Source organism: Daldinia caldariorum, assembly GCF_022478825.1.
Source record: "Daldinia caldariorum strain CBS 122874 unplaced genomic scaffold F4812scaffold_19, whole genome shotgun sequence".
NCBI classification, from domain to species: Eukaryota; Fungi; Ascomycota; class Sordariomycetes; order Xylariales; family Hypoxylaceae; genus Daldinia; species Daldinia caldariorum.
In genome coordinates, this window is record NW_025953055.1 from 352,739 (window position 1) to 371,514 (window position 18,776).

General features: G+C 47.2%; 5 protein-coding genes across 5 annotated transcripts in view; 1 reads left to right on the top strand and 4 right to left on the bottom strand.

Annotated features, from left to right (window-relative positions):
- F4812DRAFT_159389 (fungal-specific transcription factor domain-containing protein) overlaps positions 1-1,410 on the bottom strand; it is a 3,208-nt gene extending 1,798 nt beyond the window's left edge. Inside the window, exon 1 of the mRNA XM_047929795.1 lies at positions 90-1,410. Coding sequence (XP_047786863.1) covers positions 90-871 — 782 coding nt within the window. The 5' untranslated portion in view covers positions 872-1,410. The remainder of the gene's footprint in view (positions 1-89) is intronic.
- On the bottom strand, positions 1,227-2,774 carry F4812DRAFT_442620 (uncharacterized protein). Its single transcript, XM_047935318.1, has one exon. The coding sequence runs from the start codon at positions 2,202-2,204 to the stop codon at positions 1,950-1,952; it is 255 nt and encodes an 84-aa protein (XP_047786864.1). The 5' UTR covers positions 2,205-2,774; the 3' UTR covers positions 1,227-1,949.
- A 5,780-nt stretch (positions 2,775-8,554) lies between these two features.
- Positions 8,555-10,550, bottom strand: F4812DRAFT_442639 (thioesterase-like superfamily-domain-containing protein). Its single transcript, XM_047935319.1, has 3 exons — positions 9,965-10,550; positions 9,731-9,898; positions 8,555-9,595 (listed from the first exon to the last, which is right to left on the bottom strand). The coding sequence occupies exons 1-3, from the start codon at positions 10,337-10,339 to the stop codon at positions 8,969-8,971; spliced, it is 1,170 nt and encodes a 389-aa protein (XP_047786865.1). The 5' UTR covers positions 10,340-10,550; the 3' UTR covers positions 8,555-8,968.
- Positions 10,551-10,927: 377 nt separating this feature from the next.
- On the top strand, positions 10,928-11,278 carry F4812DRAFT_462608 (NADH-ubiquinone oxidoreductase complex 1/LYR family protein; the record flags this gene model as incomplete). The annotated part of the gene is made up of 2 exons (XM_047938077.1): positions 10,928-11,126; positions 11,262-11,278. 2 exons carry the CDS (start codon positions 10,928-10,930, stop codon positions 11,276-11,278), a joined length of 216 nt encoding a protein of 71 aa, XP_047786866.1.
- Positions 11,279-11,987: 709 nt separating this feature from the next.
- On the bottom strand, positions 11,988-13,265 carry F4812DRAFT_452903 (uncharacterized protein; the record flags this gene model as incomplete). The annotated part of the gene is made up of 1 exon (XM_047936411.1): positions 11,988-13,265. The coding sequence occupies one exon, from the start codon at positions 13,263-13,265 to the stop codon at positions 11,988-11,990; it is 1,278 nt and encodes a 425-aa protein (XP_047786867.1).
- Positions 13,266-18,776: the final 5,511 nt, after the last annotated feature.

Below are 18,776 nucleotides of genomic sequence, written 5' to 3' on the forward strand. Positions count from 1 at the left end.
CCGCCCGCCCCCCCCCGCCCCCCCCCCGCCCCCCCCCCCGCGCCCCCCCCCCCCCCCCCCCCCCCCCCCCCCCCCCCCCCCCCAATTACCTTTCTGTCACAAACAGAAGCCAATAGAGACGTCGTCGTCGCGAGGCCTCGATATTGTCATACTGCAAATAAGTCTCCTCCTTGTTCATTCCAACAATATGAGCCAAAGTCGTAGCTTCTCGGAGATAGTACCAGGCCTTGTCGTGCATGTCGAGAGCGTAATGGGAGCAGAAAAGGAAATAGCTGGTGCAAAGACTGTATAAACTCGGTGATTCTTGATATTCGTAGCCTTTTCGAACCCGAATCGTTTCTTCGATTAAAACCATTCCAGATGCGATGTTGGCTCCAGGTAAATGCTCCAATAAGGGATCGGCGCCGGGCACGTTCATTCCAGGTTGAAACATCATCCAAGCACACAAAGCGGTAACCAGGCAATAAGCGTCATGAGTTTGTTGGTCCAAATACATCGTCTGCTGCTCGAGTCGCTGCCGGTGCAAAATTGGCATAATTGGGTACATGTTGGCGAAGAAAAACTCGATGCATTCTTTCGCCATTTCGCTAACCAGGAGGCCAGGGGTTGGAGATAACGTAGGACTACATGGCGGATTGTTGATTCCATTCAGTCGGCTCTGGACTTTTGCAGAGAGACTAGTCTGTCGCTGCGTCTCGCGGAGTTCGCTAATAACCTTCGCCCTCGAACCCTTGGGACCTTTCTTCTGGGGGATCGCATTGTATGTGCAGGTCAACTGCGCCGAAGCACAGTTGCGGCATGGGTTGATGCCGTCGCACTTTACTTTTCGTCGATGGCAAGCATCGCAAGCCCGTTTTACAGCCTGCGACATCTTGTCTTTCGTATCTCTAAGCTTGCCGAGACTGGTAAATTCGAATTCCGATAAACTGGACGCAGTCGAATGCGCCACTCTGATATGTCACACGCCGTCTTCTTAATTACTTCCAAATCCAGCCTGACCAATATTTACCCAGGCGTGTGTGGAGAGCGTATGCTGAACACGGCAGTATTTGCGGAGAGAATCTGGAGTGAAGCAACTGCGCAAGCGTGCTTAATCGGCCCGTCGCTCAAAAAGGCGGAGGGATCACTTTCATTGGAAAACGCGGGGGATTCGAAGGTCCGGGGGGGGTCGTCGAAGTGGGTAGGGCAACCTGTTGGTCACTAACAACGGACGTACTAAGAATGAATGAAATGGAGGACTTTTTATCACGATAATTTAGAATGAGAGGTTTTGGGAAAAAAAAAAACAAAAAAAAAAAAACAGAAGAGAGATGGTCGTCGAAGGCAAGGTCACGACACTAGAACAACAAAGAAAACCGGGAAGAAGAGGGAGCAAGTAGCCAGGTAGGAGAAAAAAAGATGGAGAATGGGATGGGGCGGATGGGATGGTTGGATTTAGTGAATGGGTCGAGCTAGGACTAAAAGACACATGGAGACAAGAGGACAACAGAGGAGGGTGTTTCCCGGCTAGTAGGAATTACTATGTACCTAGTAGGAAGGGGGAAAGGGAAATGAGAGCGGCGTAAAGGCCCTAAGAAGGCTAAGAAGGCTAAGAAGGCTAGGGTTGGCAGGGCACAGAGGGCGAGAGACGAGACAGGAACCTGGCGAACCTGGCGAGGATGTGAGAAGAAAAAATAAAAGGGACACTGTGAGAGGCCGATGTGACTATCCTGACTCAGGTTAGCAGCACCGAAAGAGGCAAACGTCTCCGTCGAATGGCGTTGTGCTCTGGTATAAGAAATGAGTAATAGTAATATCAAAGTAGAATAAGTACAATACACGATCTCCAGACGAAGAGTAACGCTAATACCGTTCTGTCCCTGGCGAGACTTGGCCAAATATCAAGTACGGCACTGTGTGGCTGTACAATACTAGTATGTCCATAGGTACGAAGGTAGGTAAGTATGCTTTTATGGGAGAGACAATGACTTGTGTCGAGTTATTAAAATCTGTCTCGCAGCCACCGACATCCTCCTATCCGTTCTCATCCCCCAGCGTCCCCCAGTTTGACCAGTACCGTAGGTAACGCAGTGGTAAAACCGTCCCCTAACCTCAGAGAGGAAACTTATGCGGATGGTGATGACCTCAGGCAGCAGTACGCATGAAAGCATTGAAATATAAAAATAGGTACATAATTTAACAGCGGCCAAAGCAATATGCATCATTTAATTGGACACTTCTTGACATCGCCAGATGCCTCAGAAGTTGTCAATCGCAGGCATGTTGACATGTTGTCGTAGCGGATAAACGAGAGAGAAAAACAAAAAGCACGCCTGTAACGGTAGGAACCCTGACTTACAAGTTACAAGGAGTGAGACCTGGGGAATGTCCAGGATGCTGACGACGAAACCGGGTCACCAGTGTTAACCTCAGCATAACCTTCATCATGTCATAAAAGCTCGTGTTCTACTTTACGCAATTCTGTAATACTCTCTAACTAAGTTACTTATACGATCATGATAATGCGTATGGAAGTTTACTACTCCTAACTACCATATTATTTAAGCTTTGAATTGGCACCAGCCAAGGGGGGTTGAGATTGTCTGGTCGCCAGGATGAAAATACATGAAGAAAATAATAATAACCTACCTGGTAATAATAAGAGCGGGTATGTTACTTGACATTAAGGGCTTCTACATAGTAAAGAGGATTTCATGCTTCTCTCTGATTCTGTAATCGTTCTTCTTCCTATTGACGTTGAACAAACCTCGCCTACTCCGCTGCCATATTCGTCTACAGGGCTGTGTCAATTAACAACCGGATGAAGAAACCGGCTTGTTTCTTACCTTAGGTTAGGTAAGTACCTACCTCTATTTTGTATCTCTATATTTTAGGTATACGGAGATATGAGGCTCACCGCATACGGAAGCACTTGTTTAAAGGCTCCCCTGAACGGCAGATGGGTTAGCTGAGGAACAGTGGGGGGGGGCGGCATCATCGATCGATAGATCAATTGAGAAATGCACGCAAATTTACAAATTTACGGGAGGATTGCTCAAGTGCCAGCGTCGCAAATCGCGAACTTCTGTGGCACTCCGCAATCAACGCAACGCAACGCATCGGCCGAGCTGTTGGAATGCCCGCCTGCATGGAAGAAATCGCTAAACATTCTTCGAATAGAAGGAATAAAAAATAACAAGATGCATTATCAGGTACTTTAGATTAATAGATGTTTTTGGATATCCCGATAGGCGGTTGAAGCGAAAGTTATTGTAGCGAATAGATGTCGCTATCATTTTTCATAGGCGTTGATCTCCCGTGCTTCCTAACGAGCCAAAAGAGAAAAGGTATCGTACCAAAAATAGCCTTTGAACGGGTTTGAGCACCTGCTGCAAAAAAAAGAGCCCAGATGCTACGTTGTATGCAGGCAGTTGGTTGCCTCGCTGTCATTGGTGGGTGGCCAAATGATCGTCCAGCATTACTGGTTATGCAAAATTTCAGGAGGAAAAACAAGATGGAATATTCTTTGGAGGTCTTCCCGTCTATTCCGGGTATCTCTCAGAAGGAAGATAGCCACCATCTTAGTCAAAGATGACATAGTGACACTGACACTGATCATAATTGTCACAATGTCTCTAAGTCTTCATGAATCAAATCGACTACCTATTGTGTAGCATCTCACGTAGGGCTGGAGCTAACATAATAGACTTCTTAACGGCCATCCATGCTCTCCCCCACCACATCCTAATGAGGTACATAAGCCACATCTCCCCGTCTGTATTACATTACATGTAGGTGGACTGGCAGGTATCGAAGTTCACCTATCCATCGAAAGTCGTGGCGGTCCGCAGCAAGGGTTCAATGTTCAAACGGGTAAGCAAAACTAAAGACGAGATCAAACCCTCGAAGGATGACAGGCGAGGGCCTAATGCGCGATATTCATTCGTAACCTTCCAACACTCGGGTTTGCCCGTCTGACCCAGCATTGATATTTTAAGCCTTTGACCTCGGTGAACGATCGCCAAAGAGAATTACTCTATCTGATCCTCAGGTCGAATAAAAACCACCTATCACGAAACAAAGAACAGCCATTTCTAGCAAGTCTTCCGCGCTTGGTTAAATGGATCTACATCTGCGGAAGTGAAAGGGGGGGCGGGATTTTGTTTCTACAAGGAGCTCGTCTAAAAAAGATAACATCCCGTCTATAACCCCCGGAAAAGGTTTGTTTGGTCGTAATATGTCTTTATGTTGTGATATCTCGCAAAATGCGTTACCAGATACCAGACCTTCGGGATCGCCCCCCCTCTTTTACCGTGGGCTGACAATTGTCACTCACCCCATCTGATAGATACCATCTACTTCAGCTCGTGAGCGCCAACATCCCACTGCATCTGGTCGTCTTGTTCGACAACGAGTCGTCATCGTGACTTGATTGCGCTGAACGGAGGTCGCACGGCAGCTTACTAGAGCGAACGAATTATGAAGAGTCTTTTTTTGGCTATGTACTATGCATGATACGTGACATGGAAAACATGGATGACGATCCTGCCAGCAGCTTTATGCTTCATAGTGCGAACAGATACAGTGCGCAAGGACCTCGCAGGCTGTGTGTTTCCCCCCAACTGCCGTTGTCAGCTCGCAAATCATAAGCGAAAAGATGGGACTTTTCTCGGCCGAGGTACCCGTTTTGAGTCGTCGGTAGACGTCCGTAATAAAATAAAGCACTTGGGTAAACGTATTTCTCTCCATTCTCCTAACATCTAACCCCGAAGTGGCTTGACTCGTCCGAGATCTCCATCAAAACCGTCCCATAAAGGTGGACAAACAAGAAGTTGTTTCGCGCTAAGCATTGATTTTCAGCTTGTTCGTGTCAAGCCTTACGAGAAGCCTCATCTCGTGTCGCAAAATAAACCGTACCTACACCACAGAACTATTATTACTCACTACTACATCTACCAAACTACAACATGTAAAATAGGAGTAACCCGTCGATTCTGCCATCCTCTAACCCCTATCCCATGTGGAGAAAGGCCTTCAAGTGAATCCCAGCTTTTGTGTCGTCTCCCGAATTTCCTCTTACGCTGGGTATCCCTCCTCCCCCGCAAAACTGCAATGGGCACCTGTAGTAACCCTATTTAATCTCCTTGAGTCCTAGCCTTCTGTGCCATGAACAATGAGTCTCATGTGTGTGTCGGTCCGAATGGAAATGGGATGGCCATCGCTTCCCCGGGTTTGCGCATCTCGAAACGGGGCCGTCATCCTGGGATTCGTTCGGTTAGGGAGGGGGGTTTATCCACCAATCTTACCTAGGTTATCATATAAACCGTGACCAGTTCCCCATACATATCGGGACTTGTGATGACGGAATCTGGGGTTCGCTTCTGCTCTCTCTCGTCTAATCATACCAATGAATGCATGAACCGGCAGCCAGGTGTGAATTGTATGCAATGTAGGTATTTATTTATTTGGAATAGGAGAGACACCCAAATCGAAACAATCTGGAGAACCGAGGAACGCAGTACACACCACATACACACACCTACATACATGAAATTGCACATGATTAATTCTAACGACTCCATTACGGCGGCAATTGAGAAAATCGCTACTAATCCATTCTAGTTCTACCTTACTAACGGCCGGTCGCGCCGCACTAGAACGTTTGCGACTCTTCGCTTAGTTCATAACGATCAAGTGCTAACGCAAATCTCCTGATCAGATTCCAATAACTAACAGGTTCTCTCAATGGTATGGTCTAACATCGAACCATTAAGGGAGCAAGCTCACCAGATGAACCCACCCACTCACGTTATGATAATAGATGACGTACGGTAAATGCATGATTAGGTAGATTTCATCTCGCAAGAAAAAAGAAAACAAAACAAAAAAAAAAATTATATTGTTATGAGTAGCTAAATTGAAGAGAAACAAAGCCTGCGTAAAACACGCTAACCAACTAATATACATCAATCTTAAAATCGCGAAGCCTACCAGCCCCCCCTTTAATGAAATGACAATACCATGTAGGTATTTTAATGCATGGTTGATTGGACATTAGCTGCGTGGTCCCTGACCAAACCGTTGTCGTGAGCAACAGCTCGTAGATCTTAAACATACCTAAGACATCGATCGATGTCTATGTCTATGCGGAAAGGCAGTAGGTTGCGTTCTGGTCTGCCGTGACCCTGTAAACTCCGACTTCTCCAAATATCCTCGACGGAATTTCCCATGATATGCGGCCTCGCGAAGGACTGCCGGCAAGTGGACCAAGATGTGCTGGGTTAGGGAGAGGGTTCCCAGTAACGGTTGTTCGAGAGCCAGGTTGTGCCAGAATGGGCACATCCAGATCGGACCAATGCCTTCATTGGCATGTTGGAAGTTTCTATCGAACCTACATCAGTCAGATTGGAGGAGCTAGCTCGCGAACTTGAAATACCGGCTTACCTATAGCATTCTTTTACCTACCTCCTAGGCCCATGTATAGCGACGTCTATTATACATATGCTGCACGCTAACATGTGACCACTTCAACAACCAAAGTCCTGTCTCCTGCGCCCCTAGACTCGGGGAGCCTCGGCCGATTGGCAAACCACCATAGCTCGCTCTGGCTGTCCTTGTCGGCTTTCTAACCCTCGCGGGACAGCTCTGTGCTATTTAGGAAGTGATTCCACCCTGTTTAGTCTGCGCTGAAGCTACGGGGCTTACCTTTCGGCCCGGAAAGGGGGTATGCAGAGAGGCCCAAGAGGCCTAAGAATGCGAGCTTCTCGAGCTCGCCCTGCGCATACTGTACCCGGTCTAAGTTAGACCGGGGTCACGACTACCACCAGAAATCCAGGTCCTAGGAAGATTTGGAGTCGTTTTGTGATGGTGGCAGGAAATGGGGCAGTTGATTCGGACCACGCATAAGATCTTACTCGGATGCGGTCAGGGGGCACGACTGCAACTACGACTCCTTTCGAGGTCGTGACGCTTCACTCGGACTATCACAACTTCATCTAATCCCAAAGATTCATCGCTCGACTGCCTTTTTCGAGGCAGCTCACCTATGCCGACGCAGCCTCCCTCCTCGATCGTGACGAGGACGGCTGAGCAATAGGTAGTCGGAGTTGCTGGCCGAGGTGAGGCCGTCGGGGGACCTACTAAATAGGTCTACGTGCTCGGATGCAGATCATGGGGATCAGTACCCCGTGGGGAAGCTGAGAACGGTCGAATCAAGCTCAAATCTGAGAGACGATCAGGGGCAATGCCGCCGTCAGATCGCTTCGGCTGGGAATAACCACAAATCGTGTCTTTGATGGTTACTACCTGGCATAGGCTAGGTAGTCTAGGCGGAAGCTTGTGTCGATCCAACAGTTGGGACAGGGTCTGTCATCCTGTAGAAAAATGGCCCAGGGCGTAAATACATACTACCTATCCCACGGTGATCATGCCTCGCAACATAAGGTGGTTTATGCGGCTTCGGTTCGATGAAAGTAATACCATTAGGAATCTAGCAGTATCAAGTTCAGTCTATAATGTTTCTTATTACTCATCTCATCAAGCAAACAATTTTACCCTTGAAAATATTCTAACAATACCAGTCGTAGAGTCCGTTCAAAATTTACCCACGTAGTTTACAAAAGCTCATTACTTACAGCTTGATGAGTTTGAATGTAACTTATTAAATAATATCTAACTATTGCATCCATACTGCTGTCACTTGGTTTCTTGCTAGTCTTCTAATTAACAACCTGCTTCTCACTTAGCAGAACGCAAGAAAAGGATTATTGGGCTCAATGTATCGATTTACATTTCACATAGTTTATAAGATCGGCTTTATATAAGCGTAGGTGGGTAGTTTGGGCGTTCATTATTGCTGAAATATATAGATGGAATCAGGTACTGTAGTTCATATGTCCTAAACAGCAATTGCATAATATAAATAGGAGGTACTTGGGAGGTAACATTTGGGATGATATCCATCGACTTGTAGCAAGCTGCGAATCTTTTGACACTTTACGATTCTTAGAACACTGTTATCGATCTGCATAAACTATAGTTTTCGTAGTGATCCAGCGCTCTTTACTTCAAGGTGACTTTAGTGAGAGCACCTGTCTTACAGAGAATAAATACATCCTGGGAATCCCAAGTCGACCTTCTAAGCCAACTATTAAAGAGTATTTATGCACACCTGATATATATCGATCCGGCGAACGCGTTTCGGTGTGATACTTTGTATGATTTATTGCTTGACCATCGTAAATCTCTAGAAGATATGGCTACGACTTGTCTTGAGTCTTGAGTCTCGAAAAATATTCGTACCTTGGTAGTAAAAATCCATTTATTATCGAAGCTAACCGATAACTATTTGTTCCTTAAACGTTATTTGCATCGCTATTTCGTCACTATCTCCCTTTACTGAAACGAGCCATCAAGGGGTCCTAAAGGGAAAATCAGAAGACGGGACATATAGAGTTCCCCTATCTGTAGCTGCCCACTCTCGTATTCTCAGCTTGGAGTTTCTTGTTGAACTAGGTATGAGGCTGTTTCTATGCGTTCCATGTGCATTCTCAATGAGATATCTGGGAAAATGAAACTTCAGTATGTACAGCTACGGGCTCCTATGACCTAGGTTTTCAAGTTGGAGTTCCTAGTGAAATAGCGAGGTTGTTTTCGTGGTGTATGGTTCTGTTATCTTGTGATATTTCGCGCCCATACAACCTGATCCGAAGCCTATCGTGCCTCGTTTTTAAACCACAAGGATAAATACCCTTCAAGCATACCTAGCGGAACTGATATATTTTTTTCTTGATATACTACACCGATATCATAGTATGGGAAGGCGGGAAAGATGCCAGAACTTTCTAAGATCGCCCATGCTGCTAGCTACCCAGTGGCTTCCCAAGACCCCCAGTGAAGAGTTTTCCACGGGGTTGTACAAACAACGCCATTACCTGCCACTCGCCTGTCCTATATCCTTATCCGTTGACCTTTCCTCCCCAGAGAGAAGTTAAAATAACGAGCGTATTCCCCTACCAAGCGCGTTGGTAAACGAATTATCTTTCCTGAATTCCTTCGTCTTGGCCTCCTCTTGCTTGACCTCCTCTAGCTTGACCTCCTCTTTTTTGACGTCGTCTTGCTTGGTCTGTGCGACTCTCTGTGCGAAGCTCTGTGCCCAGCTCTGTGCCCAGTCCTCATGTCTCTTGATGCTCTGTATGAGGAGTTCATCTCTCTTGGTTCTCAGTGGTGCCCGGGGGTACTCTGTCGTAACGGCATCCCTCTTAAACTCGTTCGTTCCCGCGCCGCCAAGATCCTCAACCGCATCCTTCCTATCCCAAGTCCCTTTCTCGAGCCCTTCGACCGACCTCACGAGCTCCGCTATCCGCGCCCTAGCTCTGTACATCTCCTCCCCTTGTTTCCTCCACACGTCTCTGAGCTTGTTGAGCGCAAAGGACGGGATATTGGTCCTCTTCGCGATGGCGTAGTCGTAGAACACGACGTCCTCCTCCGTGGTCGCGGCCACGCGCTGGTGTCGGTGCGACAGGATGATGCAGTCAAGAACGAGGGACCCGTCCGTTTCGGAGGGCTGGAATCGCAGCTTGTGGTAGGCGGAGATGGAGTCCGGGTAGGTCATGGGCTGTAGGTAGGTAGGTAGGTAGGTTAGTTGCCGATGACAACGCAGTCAGGTATCTACAATAGGTACCTAACCTAAGGTTGGTAGGTATATATCTATATACATAGCGCAGACGAAGAAGAGAAACTCAAAACGTACGAATTTATACCGAGCCTTGATCGACTTCAAAATCAACCCGGTCTCCTTCGGGATCATAAGTTCCCTCCATCTCTCCCTGTTCTCCAGGTCCACAGTCGCGAAGTGTGTAATCCAGTTGACGCGCGCGGATTGGGCGTACTGGATATAATTGGCGTTATTCACGTGGCCCTACGTGCCGTTACTTGTTCATTAGCTCTCGCAATACTCCTATAAGTAGTAGAGCGGACCACCTACGAAGCTATCTATCTCCCCCCATACGACCTGCTGGTTCTCGAGGCCCCTGCCCCCGCCCGTCAGGTACCCCTGGGCACCAGCCACTAACTCGCGCCATTCCGTGGTAAGAGCGCGCAGAAGGACGGCGGCGAACTGGGCCTGCTCGCGGTTGCAGCCGAACGTGATGCACTTTCCGATCCGCGCTTTGAGCTCCGACAGCCATCTCTTGGACGGGTACGACGTTAGATCCGACTTCGCAGTGTCCTGATTATAAGTGAGACTGGAGAACTTGCTGCTGAAGGGGGGCTCTTTTATTCGAGGCGCTGGTTGTCGGCAGATCCCTGACGATAGGAGGCGGAGAGTATAAGTTGGCTTCGCTCGCGGTCTGGGAGGCATTGTGAATGAACAAGGGGCCAATTGGCTTATTTACCGAGATATCTAGAGTCAAGGTATCGTAGATATACACATACATGCACGCGCATGCATGTATGTGTGACCTAAGAGAAAAAAAAAGATTGGGTATAGTATAATATTAAGAGGTAGGTAGCTGTCGCAAGCCAGTCGCAAGCCAGAAAGAAGGAAAAGTTTAAGGTTCGGTACCTGACTTTAGGTAGGTACCTAGGTACATACAGTACAATATAGCAAGGCTTCGTACCTGAAATTTAAGCTTAAGTCGTAGTTCGGGAGGGGCACGCTGATATGATAAGATTAGGTGCGAATTAGAGCCAGCGTCGGCTATAATGTTGCGTCATGTACAACCAACCATTCTCAAACCAAAAGCTTCCGATTCCTCCAATCTATTACCTATTACCTACCTCTTACATGCTCCGTTCACCATCTCCGAGCTAATCTAATCCAATCCAATTCAATCCGACCCTGACTCCTTTCAAATATTCTCCGATATCTTCCACCCCCCCAGAAAAAGAAAAAGAAAAGAAAAAAGATACCCGTTCGCGCCGACGATGCCTTAAGCGCCCCTCCACGATGCCCCCCCCTCCCAACCTCCAGCTGCGACACCAGGTCATATCCATCTACAAGGAGCTGCTGAACCGCGGCCGCGACTACCCCAAGGGCTACGAGTACTTCCGCGAGCAGCTGCGCAGGGCCTTCAAGGCGAAAGCGGACCTGCGCGACGACGAGGAGATCCGTAAAGCGATCAAGCATGCGGAGTACGTCAAGAAAGGTGCGTTTGGACATATACTAGGTAGCTACCTATCTACCTGTTCTGGCCTTATGAAATCTACCATCACAAGAGAGTATCACCACCAATGCCAATTCTGGAAGATCTAAAAGCTAACGTAGTATTCTCATCGGTAAGAGCTCGAGGCGCTGTAAGTCTATTTTATTTCTTGAATCTGTCCGTTCCCTATCGAAAGCACCTTAAGCAACATATCCTACAATTTCTCGATAACTTCACCCAAAGTTATTCCATTCGTATCGTCTGTGAACATGAAGCTCTCTCGGGCTCATTGGCCATCTCCTTTATATACCTAACTTCCTAGGACGGACACTGCTTTGCGCCTACTTAAGCCCCAACACATACACATATATACTTGTTATATCTTTCCAATCATGTCTTGCCGTTTTGCCGTCTTATGCACCATATATACAAGAAGAAATGAGAGATAATACAGGAAGAATATAGGCAGGATATCGGTCCCGATATGCATCACCAAAAAAAAACCCGTCCCCTGTTCGCTTCCGGTTTCCCTCAAAAGTTAATGCCGTGGATTTATCGTCTAATTTAACGTAATATGGCTGTTAAAGCGCTGGCCGTGGTATTGACATGTGGCGTTACAGGTATTTCTTGAAACGGTATCGTACGCTCAGAAAGAGGTACGACGGACTGTGATCCGCTGGAAAAAAAAGATGATTAAAGTTGTATTTCTGGGTTAAAGTGGATGGATATATTGGCCAATCGCTCTCAGAACGTCGACATCGTGTGGATTGAGACCGGCGAAATAAGGCGAATCAACGCGAGGGATGTCGGCCAAACATAGTGTTAGCTAGGCAAACGGCCAACTAGGTAGACTGAGCATTCAAGTTACAGCGTTGGGTTTAGTTTCTTTCTGGCACACCACGCTCCGACTTCTAGACATTCTCCCCAGCTCGTGCCTCCTTCGCGTAATAGATCGTTCATCATCTTTCCGCACCATCCGTCCCATTCGTCTTGGCTCTTCCCGCTAACTTCTCGAATGATGGGCTCGAGGCAAAGAATCAGCCCTACCATCGTCTCGAGCGCAGTTCGTCTGAGGGCAGCTTGGCTAGTTGTCAGCCCCTTTCGTTTATCAACTCTAGAGTCTGGTGACCTGCCCTTTTTTTTCATCGAGTCGATATAGCTCTTGCCGTCCTTTGTCACTACACCGCCGACGCCCTCGCGCTCCCACCTGATCTCGCTCAGTGGTACCGCTATCCTCTTGGATCGCAATTCCATAAGGGTGTCCACTTCTTGTAAGAGATACGCTCCGATCAGCGCGCAAGGAACCGCTGATAATCCGAGCGCATCTAATCCTTTGATTACCCAGCCATTGTACTCGACAAGGAAAGGGTTAAGCGGCGCGCTAAGCGGCGTGTTATTCGTCATGGCATAGGCTCCTAATTTCTCAACATTGTCTTCTTCCCCGCTACTATCGTCCGAATCCGAATCGGAGTCGTAGGCCTTTGACGCCGGAGCCCTAAGAACATGCGGTCTTAGCATACGTACAGCATGGTCACTCTCCCAAAATTCAATCACGCCACCTGGCTTCAATATGCGTAAGTATTCTTCGAAAAGTGCCTGCGAGTCGCGCATAGAAGTCGAAAGAGAGAGCGACATGTCCTTGACCATAACTAAATCAAATTCGCCGTCCATAAATGGCCACGGTCGTCGTCGCACGTCGTGTTGCACGAACCGCCAGCGCATGTCCTTGTCGGGTCTCCAACTCCCATTGAGTCCCATTCCTACTAAAGGCGCAATATCCAGGCCGGTAAAGGATATGGATGAGTGGCCGTGCTGCGCAAAGTACCGATGACACATCATACTCCAAAACGCAGAACCGCACCCTACTTCGAGAACGCGCTGTGGCGGTTTATTAGAGAATTCGGGAGCTGTAGTCGGACCGCCGAAAAGCTGTAATAGCATCAGTGTGCGCAAAGATTGACGGTGAAGTTCTGTTAGGTCGACGGGCAAAGGGTACAATAACGAGGGCTGGTTGATGTAAAGCCGGTTATTGCGCATAATGAACGCTTTTGCCGCGGAGAGCGAATACTTTGTAGAAGTTGAGGCGGTAGACGGAGCTATGCTACCCTCATTTGAGGAAGTCAAGTTTTCATTTGAAGTCATAATGGATGGCTGATCGAGATACGACGAGCCGGAAGCAGCGTAGACGCCGCCGGTACGCGACGAGGCCGAGCCATACTTGGAACCAGAAACGTATCCAGGCTCCATGTCATGATGTTTTTTACACTTGAACGATTTCCGGCAAGCGGGCGTGTGGCCCGCGGTAGTTTGGTTAGGCGAACTCGGCGTCGGCGTCGGCGTCGACGTTGTATAATAAAGAGAAGAATCGCGTTTATGTAATCTGTTCGTCGTGGAAGGGATGCTGGAGGAATGAGACAATTGGTACCCGCTGTCGGAGCTGAAAATTGGTATGTGCACGGACCTGATAAATCTCGAGGCCGCCGACGACGACTTTGGCGAAGTAAGCGGCCGCTCAGATTCGAAAGCGGGTAAAGCTGTAGAAGCAGACGGAGGAATGACGGATGCGATCGAAGTTGAGTTTGAGGCTGAAGCGGCGGTTAACGGCGGCGCGGGTGCGGATGCAACCGTCAAATTCTTGGTGTTACTACTAATATTGTTGTTGACTATAGGTAGAATAGGCGACGAAGAAAAAGAAAGGGAAGAGGAAATATGGTGTGTGGCTGCAGTAGAGGAGGTAGCAGTAATGGTGGGGGTATTGGTATTGGCTATTACGGCACTCGCCCCTTTTCCATCATTCGGCTTTGAGCCTATTCGTATGCCAGTATTTGCCCCTGTAGGTTCATCTAAACTTGAAGTAGCAGGCGGTGACGAGGAGATGGTGTCATTAGTCTTGTTGCCGCCGGATGTGGCATGAGTAAGGGCTAAGCAGCTTGTTTGCGTCTGTGCCTGCGCCTGTACCTGTGTCTGTACCTGTGTCTGTGCTTGCGACTGTATGTAAATATACTGCTGCGCCAGTGATAATGGTAATGATGATGGTAATGGTTGTGGTAACGGTGGAGGTGGTGATGGTGGTGTATGTGAGTGTGAATGTGTTTGTGTTTCGTGCGACGCTCGGGAGCTGCTGGCACTAAATGAGGAAGAAGTCCTAGAATGAGAATAATGCGACGCCGGCCTGTGTGCTAGAGCTTGCGGGTGAGTTCCAGCAGGTCCAGCAGGCCCGGTAGGTGCAGTAGGTGCAGTAGGTGCAGTGAGTGCAGTAGGTGGTGGTGGCCTACGCCTACCAGGGATCCTTGACCTAACCAAGCTGCTCTTCCGCTTCTTTGTCTTTTTCTGGTCTTGCTGATGCTGATCTGCTTCTCCGCTAGCACTATTGTTAGTTTGATCTCCAGTACCAGTACCAGTACCGACTTTAAATTCCTTATGGCTCTGATCGGAATTGTGCTCGTGGTTGTGATCGTGATTATTAGTGTTATTAGTGGTAGTATTATTATGTTTATCTGCCCCATGCACAAAAGTGTAAGCGTTAGTGTTAGTATTGGTGTTGGTGGAGGAAGAAGTACCAGACGGCCTTCTTCCGTTTGCCGGCCTAACCCTGACAGGAGCCGAGTACATGGACAAGCTGTAAGCGAATTCCATTTTTGCAATCCGCTTTTAGGGGGAAAAGGGTTGTGCTAATCGTGCTAGCGGCCCACGTAAAAACTGACCTGTCCCGCTTTAGCGTGTCCTGCAACTGGCCCTGCAACTGGTCCTGCAGCTTTGGATAATTGTTAAGTGGGAAAGCAAAAGCAGGAAGTTACTCCCCGGCGCCGACCTTCCAATCGGATCTCCACTTAGATCCAATTTTGGGTACTTGGGTTATGTTTTTTTTTGATCAATCAGATTTCTTCAATGATTTCAACTTTTCCACTCGAGGGAATCAGTGACATGTGCTTATGCGCCACACTCCTCAACCCTTTTTTTTCTTTCCCTTTTCTCTCTTCTCACTTATTTCCCTCTCCCCTTTGCGGAATACTTTCCGGATACTTTCGCAAAAGAGACCTTGGGAATGTTTATCCAACGAAAATAATCCGTGGATCACCATGGATTGCGGGTTTCCGCGTGGTCTATTCAACTCTCTTGACAACCAATCAGTAAACAATCCAAGAAATCCTCATAATAGAAATGCTTCCTAACATGCCTTCTACCACGTTCGTAATAATATGGGTTCGATCTCAGACGAGCACGAGCACGGGCACAAGCACCATTGGATCCAAAAGCGAAATACGGAATAGTCTGAATGGGGTCTTCTCTTTTGCTGGTTCTTTACCCCCTGTTCTCTTCTAAGCCGTGGACTTGGACTGCGGTAATTATCCAATGATTGGTGTCCGAGTTATAGGTACTTCCGATAGGTTTTCCGGTGGAATGGGTTTCGTCTCGTCTCCGTTTGGGTACCTTGACCCGAAGGAATGCTTCCCTCGTTTCATGAATCGGCGTTGCTTCCCGATCCGAAGGTGTGCAGCCTGTGCGGGATCTGCAATAAAATATGCCTAATCTGTTGTAACAATTGGCAAACATATGCCAGCTTTCTTGCTTTGCAGCGGAATGGCCCGCGGCTGCAGAAGACCGTAAAACACAGTTAGTTGCCTCTATTGCCTCGGTCGTTCAAGTTGTTGTTGCCCCTTGTCCCGTTGAATTTTGCCACGAGGTAACCCCTCCCCCGCCTTCAATTATCTGAAAGCCCGTTATAAGCTGGAAGATGGAATACGAAATAAGCAGCCCAAGTTCAATCAATTCCTTGTGGGGAACTTCTTCCAATTAGTCTCGAGACATTGGAGATATTCGTTGTACAACTTCTCGATCCCGTGGATTTTGAGTACCTTACATCCAATTGGCAATCTCAAATTTCCGGGCCGGTGTCTTTCTCGGTGAGTTCGCAAGGGATTAGGATGATGGCGTGTCAACAACCAAAAGGGATATCTTGGCACCGAATCACCTCGGATTATCGGAGTTGCTCAATTTGTTTCCCTATTTGATCTAACCGTCGGCCACCTCAACGGACGGCTTAAACCACTCCCCCCGATAGATTTTCTTCCTTTTCTTCGAAAATTTAATCAAGGTCGGCTTGCCCAGTTCATGATCTCTTATGGTATGTATGTCCTCGGTCATAGGACAACACTCTCTCAAATGATCTCCTATCGGTTGTGGCTGCATAAATCATTTGCTCATTTTCTTGTCGGAGATGCGTCAGTGCCCAGTGGCTCTCCCTGGAAACGCTCTAGGATGAAATGACGATGGACGTTCCCGCGTAACTTGGCCCTTCTACTTGTGCCGTAGGGTTGTCTTGTTGGAGTCGTCCAATGAAGCTCGTCCGATCCGCTCGTTAAGGGACAAGGTGTAGGTAATGTACGGCACTCACGATGCAATTGCTCGCCCAGTGAAATCGGTTGATATGTAAAAGAGCATTGATTTGGATTGTTGATGGACGAGACTACGATTTATGTCAAAAAAAGATATGCAACCAACCGATCAAGCTGCTTATGGCTTAATATGTGGCCTGTTGGCGTTATGTACCCATATAGCCACTTCAAGAACGACCTCACCCTTTTTTGTCTAGCGTTCCGCTGCATTGTGATCACGAAGCTTTAAACCATCCTTTTATAGCTGTTTTAAGACAAATACCTATTATTCCCACCTGTCAATGAACAATTGAAACCCATTGGGTGGACCGTCGATCCCTGCGGGTATGGTTTGTGTATGGCTTCCCCGCATTTACGCCTGCATGACGGCGTCCAGCTAGTCCCTCATTCTTTTAGACGAGGTTGGTGTCGATATGTACCTAAGGTAGGTATGCTTGCAGCTTGTGACTGACCTAAATTCGTAGAGTCCCGAACCTGCGACTCACCAACTAGGTCGATGCCCAGCCAATTCTGGAATAACTAGTAGGGGCTTTCGGTTACTACGTGCAGGATACAAGCAGGTCGGGGCAAGGGAGCTGGAGGGTCGGAGAACGAATTCCAGGTAATTGGTCCGGTGGAAAAGAGAAAAAAAAAAAACTGGGTGATTATATTAGGTAGCTCCGAATACACGGCCCTACACGCGGTGAGATAGGCGTTGTCATCCTTCGAAAACAGATAGGTACCCTGTGTTCGGACGCGAACTTGAGTCCGGCGGTCTGCGAAATCCCCGCTGGTAAAGCCTCACTTTTTTCTAATCCTACAAGATGCTAACTTGTTCAAGCTACGCGGGCTTGGTAGAGGCATATAGCAGTTCTCTAGTTTGGCAAATAAGTACTTCAGGTAGGTATACAGTATAGTTGTCGAATGTACCTAATAATTTATACAACCCAGGTTTTACGCATTGTTTCTTTATATTAATAGCAGAATTTTACCATTTATAATTCAGTCTCGTTTATGGCCGTCCGGGCTTGTACCAACAGGCTGAAATGTAGGGAGAGCCAGTAAGGTGACTTCCCCGTTTCCCTACCTTCCAGACTCTTGGCATGGGATGAGTATTGAGGCTGAAGTGATGGGGCATCAAGCTTTTCGATCTTTATCCGCAAGTGAGTACCTTAGGAGGTAGGTAATGGCGCATATATCCCGAGCAAAAATGATGTCCTTATGCATTTTTGATAGGTATGTAACGTCATGGAAAGCTATAACCTGCGCTATTTGAACTTGCTGTGGATAATGATATTTGATGGGGGAGTAGAATGCCACAAGTAAATGTTGGTTCATCAAGCTCTAATAAATGCCTACCTACCTTTAACACACCTCTATTATCTTTCCTCATGCTGATTGACTTCACCAGTTCATCGGCAAGACGGTCCGATATTTGAGTGAAAATACATGACTAGGCACCTATGTTATACGTCGAAATGGAACTGCTTCGGTGATATTTATAGCTTTTCAATATAGAATGCGCGTTCCATGTCCCGGGATGAAAACCTCGAAAGGTCTCAAAACATACCACCTCAGGAATGGGTAGTCCGAACTTGTTTGGCCAATTAAATTTGAATGTGGTAACGTATTGTAGCAAGTTCGCACTTGAGGACATGTGTTGATGTTATTACATCCTACATAATTAATTTTTTTTATAGTAAATAATATTAGGTAATCAAAACCCAATTCAAAAAAAAAACCCCGACCTAGGAATATATAACGTCACAAAGAAATGGGACGTTTAACTATAAAAGGATAAAGGTGAAAAACTATGAAAGAAACACCATAAAGACAGTTGGAGTTTTAGTTTGAACCAAACTATGTTAGCTTCATACTGAGCCGTTTAAGTAGTTATTACTATTTACCTAACTAGTTGACAGGTAATATATCAAAAGCGTAGGTAGAAAACTGTGAGTCGTTCACTTGTTTCTTCATGTTAGACACGTAACCTTTGGAAGTTTGCTACTAGATACCTGGTATAATAGACAAATAATCCTCCAAGAATTGCGTCAGATGAGTAAGGTTAGGCACGTAGCCATGCTGCAGCACATCAGCACATGTGACCCAAGAGGTACCTGTATCTTAGGTAGGTATTGCACATAATTACAGTATAAAAACGTTGCAAGGCTGAATAAAAAGGGCGTACCCTGGGCGTCCGATGACTAAAAAAAAGTTGGAAGGGAAATACGTAACTCCCATTGGCTACAAAGGCGACGTACGGGAATAATAGAGTTTT

What these genes read in the sequence shown, in the direction of transcription:
- F4812DRAFT_442620 (XM_047935318.1), bottom strand. Translation starts at nt 2,204, where the DNA reads ATGATGCATATTGCTTTGGCCGCTGTTAAATTATGTACCTATTTTTAT.
- F4812DRAFT_442639 (XM_047935319.1), bottom strand. Translation starts at nt 10,339, where the DNA reads ATGCCTCCCAGACCGCGAGCGAAGCCAACTTATACTCTCCGCCTCCTA. An exon ending in GGGGGGAGATAGATAGCTTC is followed by an intron (nt 9,899 to 9,964) that starts GTAGGTGGTCCG and finishes AACGGCACGTAG; the next exon opens with GGCCACGTGAATAACGCCAA. An exon ending in TCAAGGCTCGGTATAAATTC is followed by an intron (nt 9,596 to 9,730) that starts GTACGTTTTGAG and finishes ACCTACCTACAG; the next exon opens with CCCATGACCTACCCGGACTC.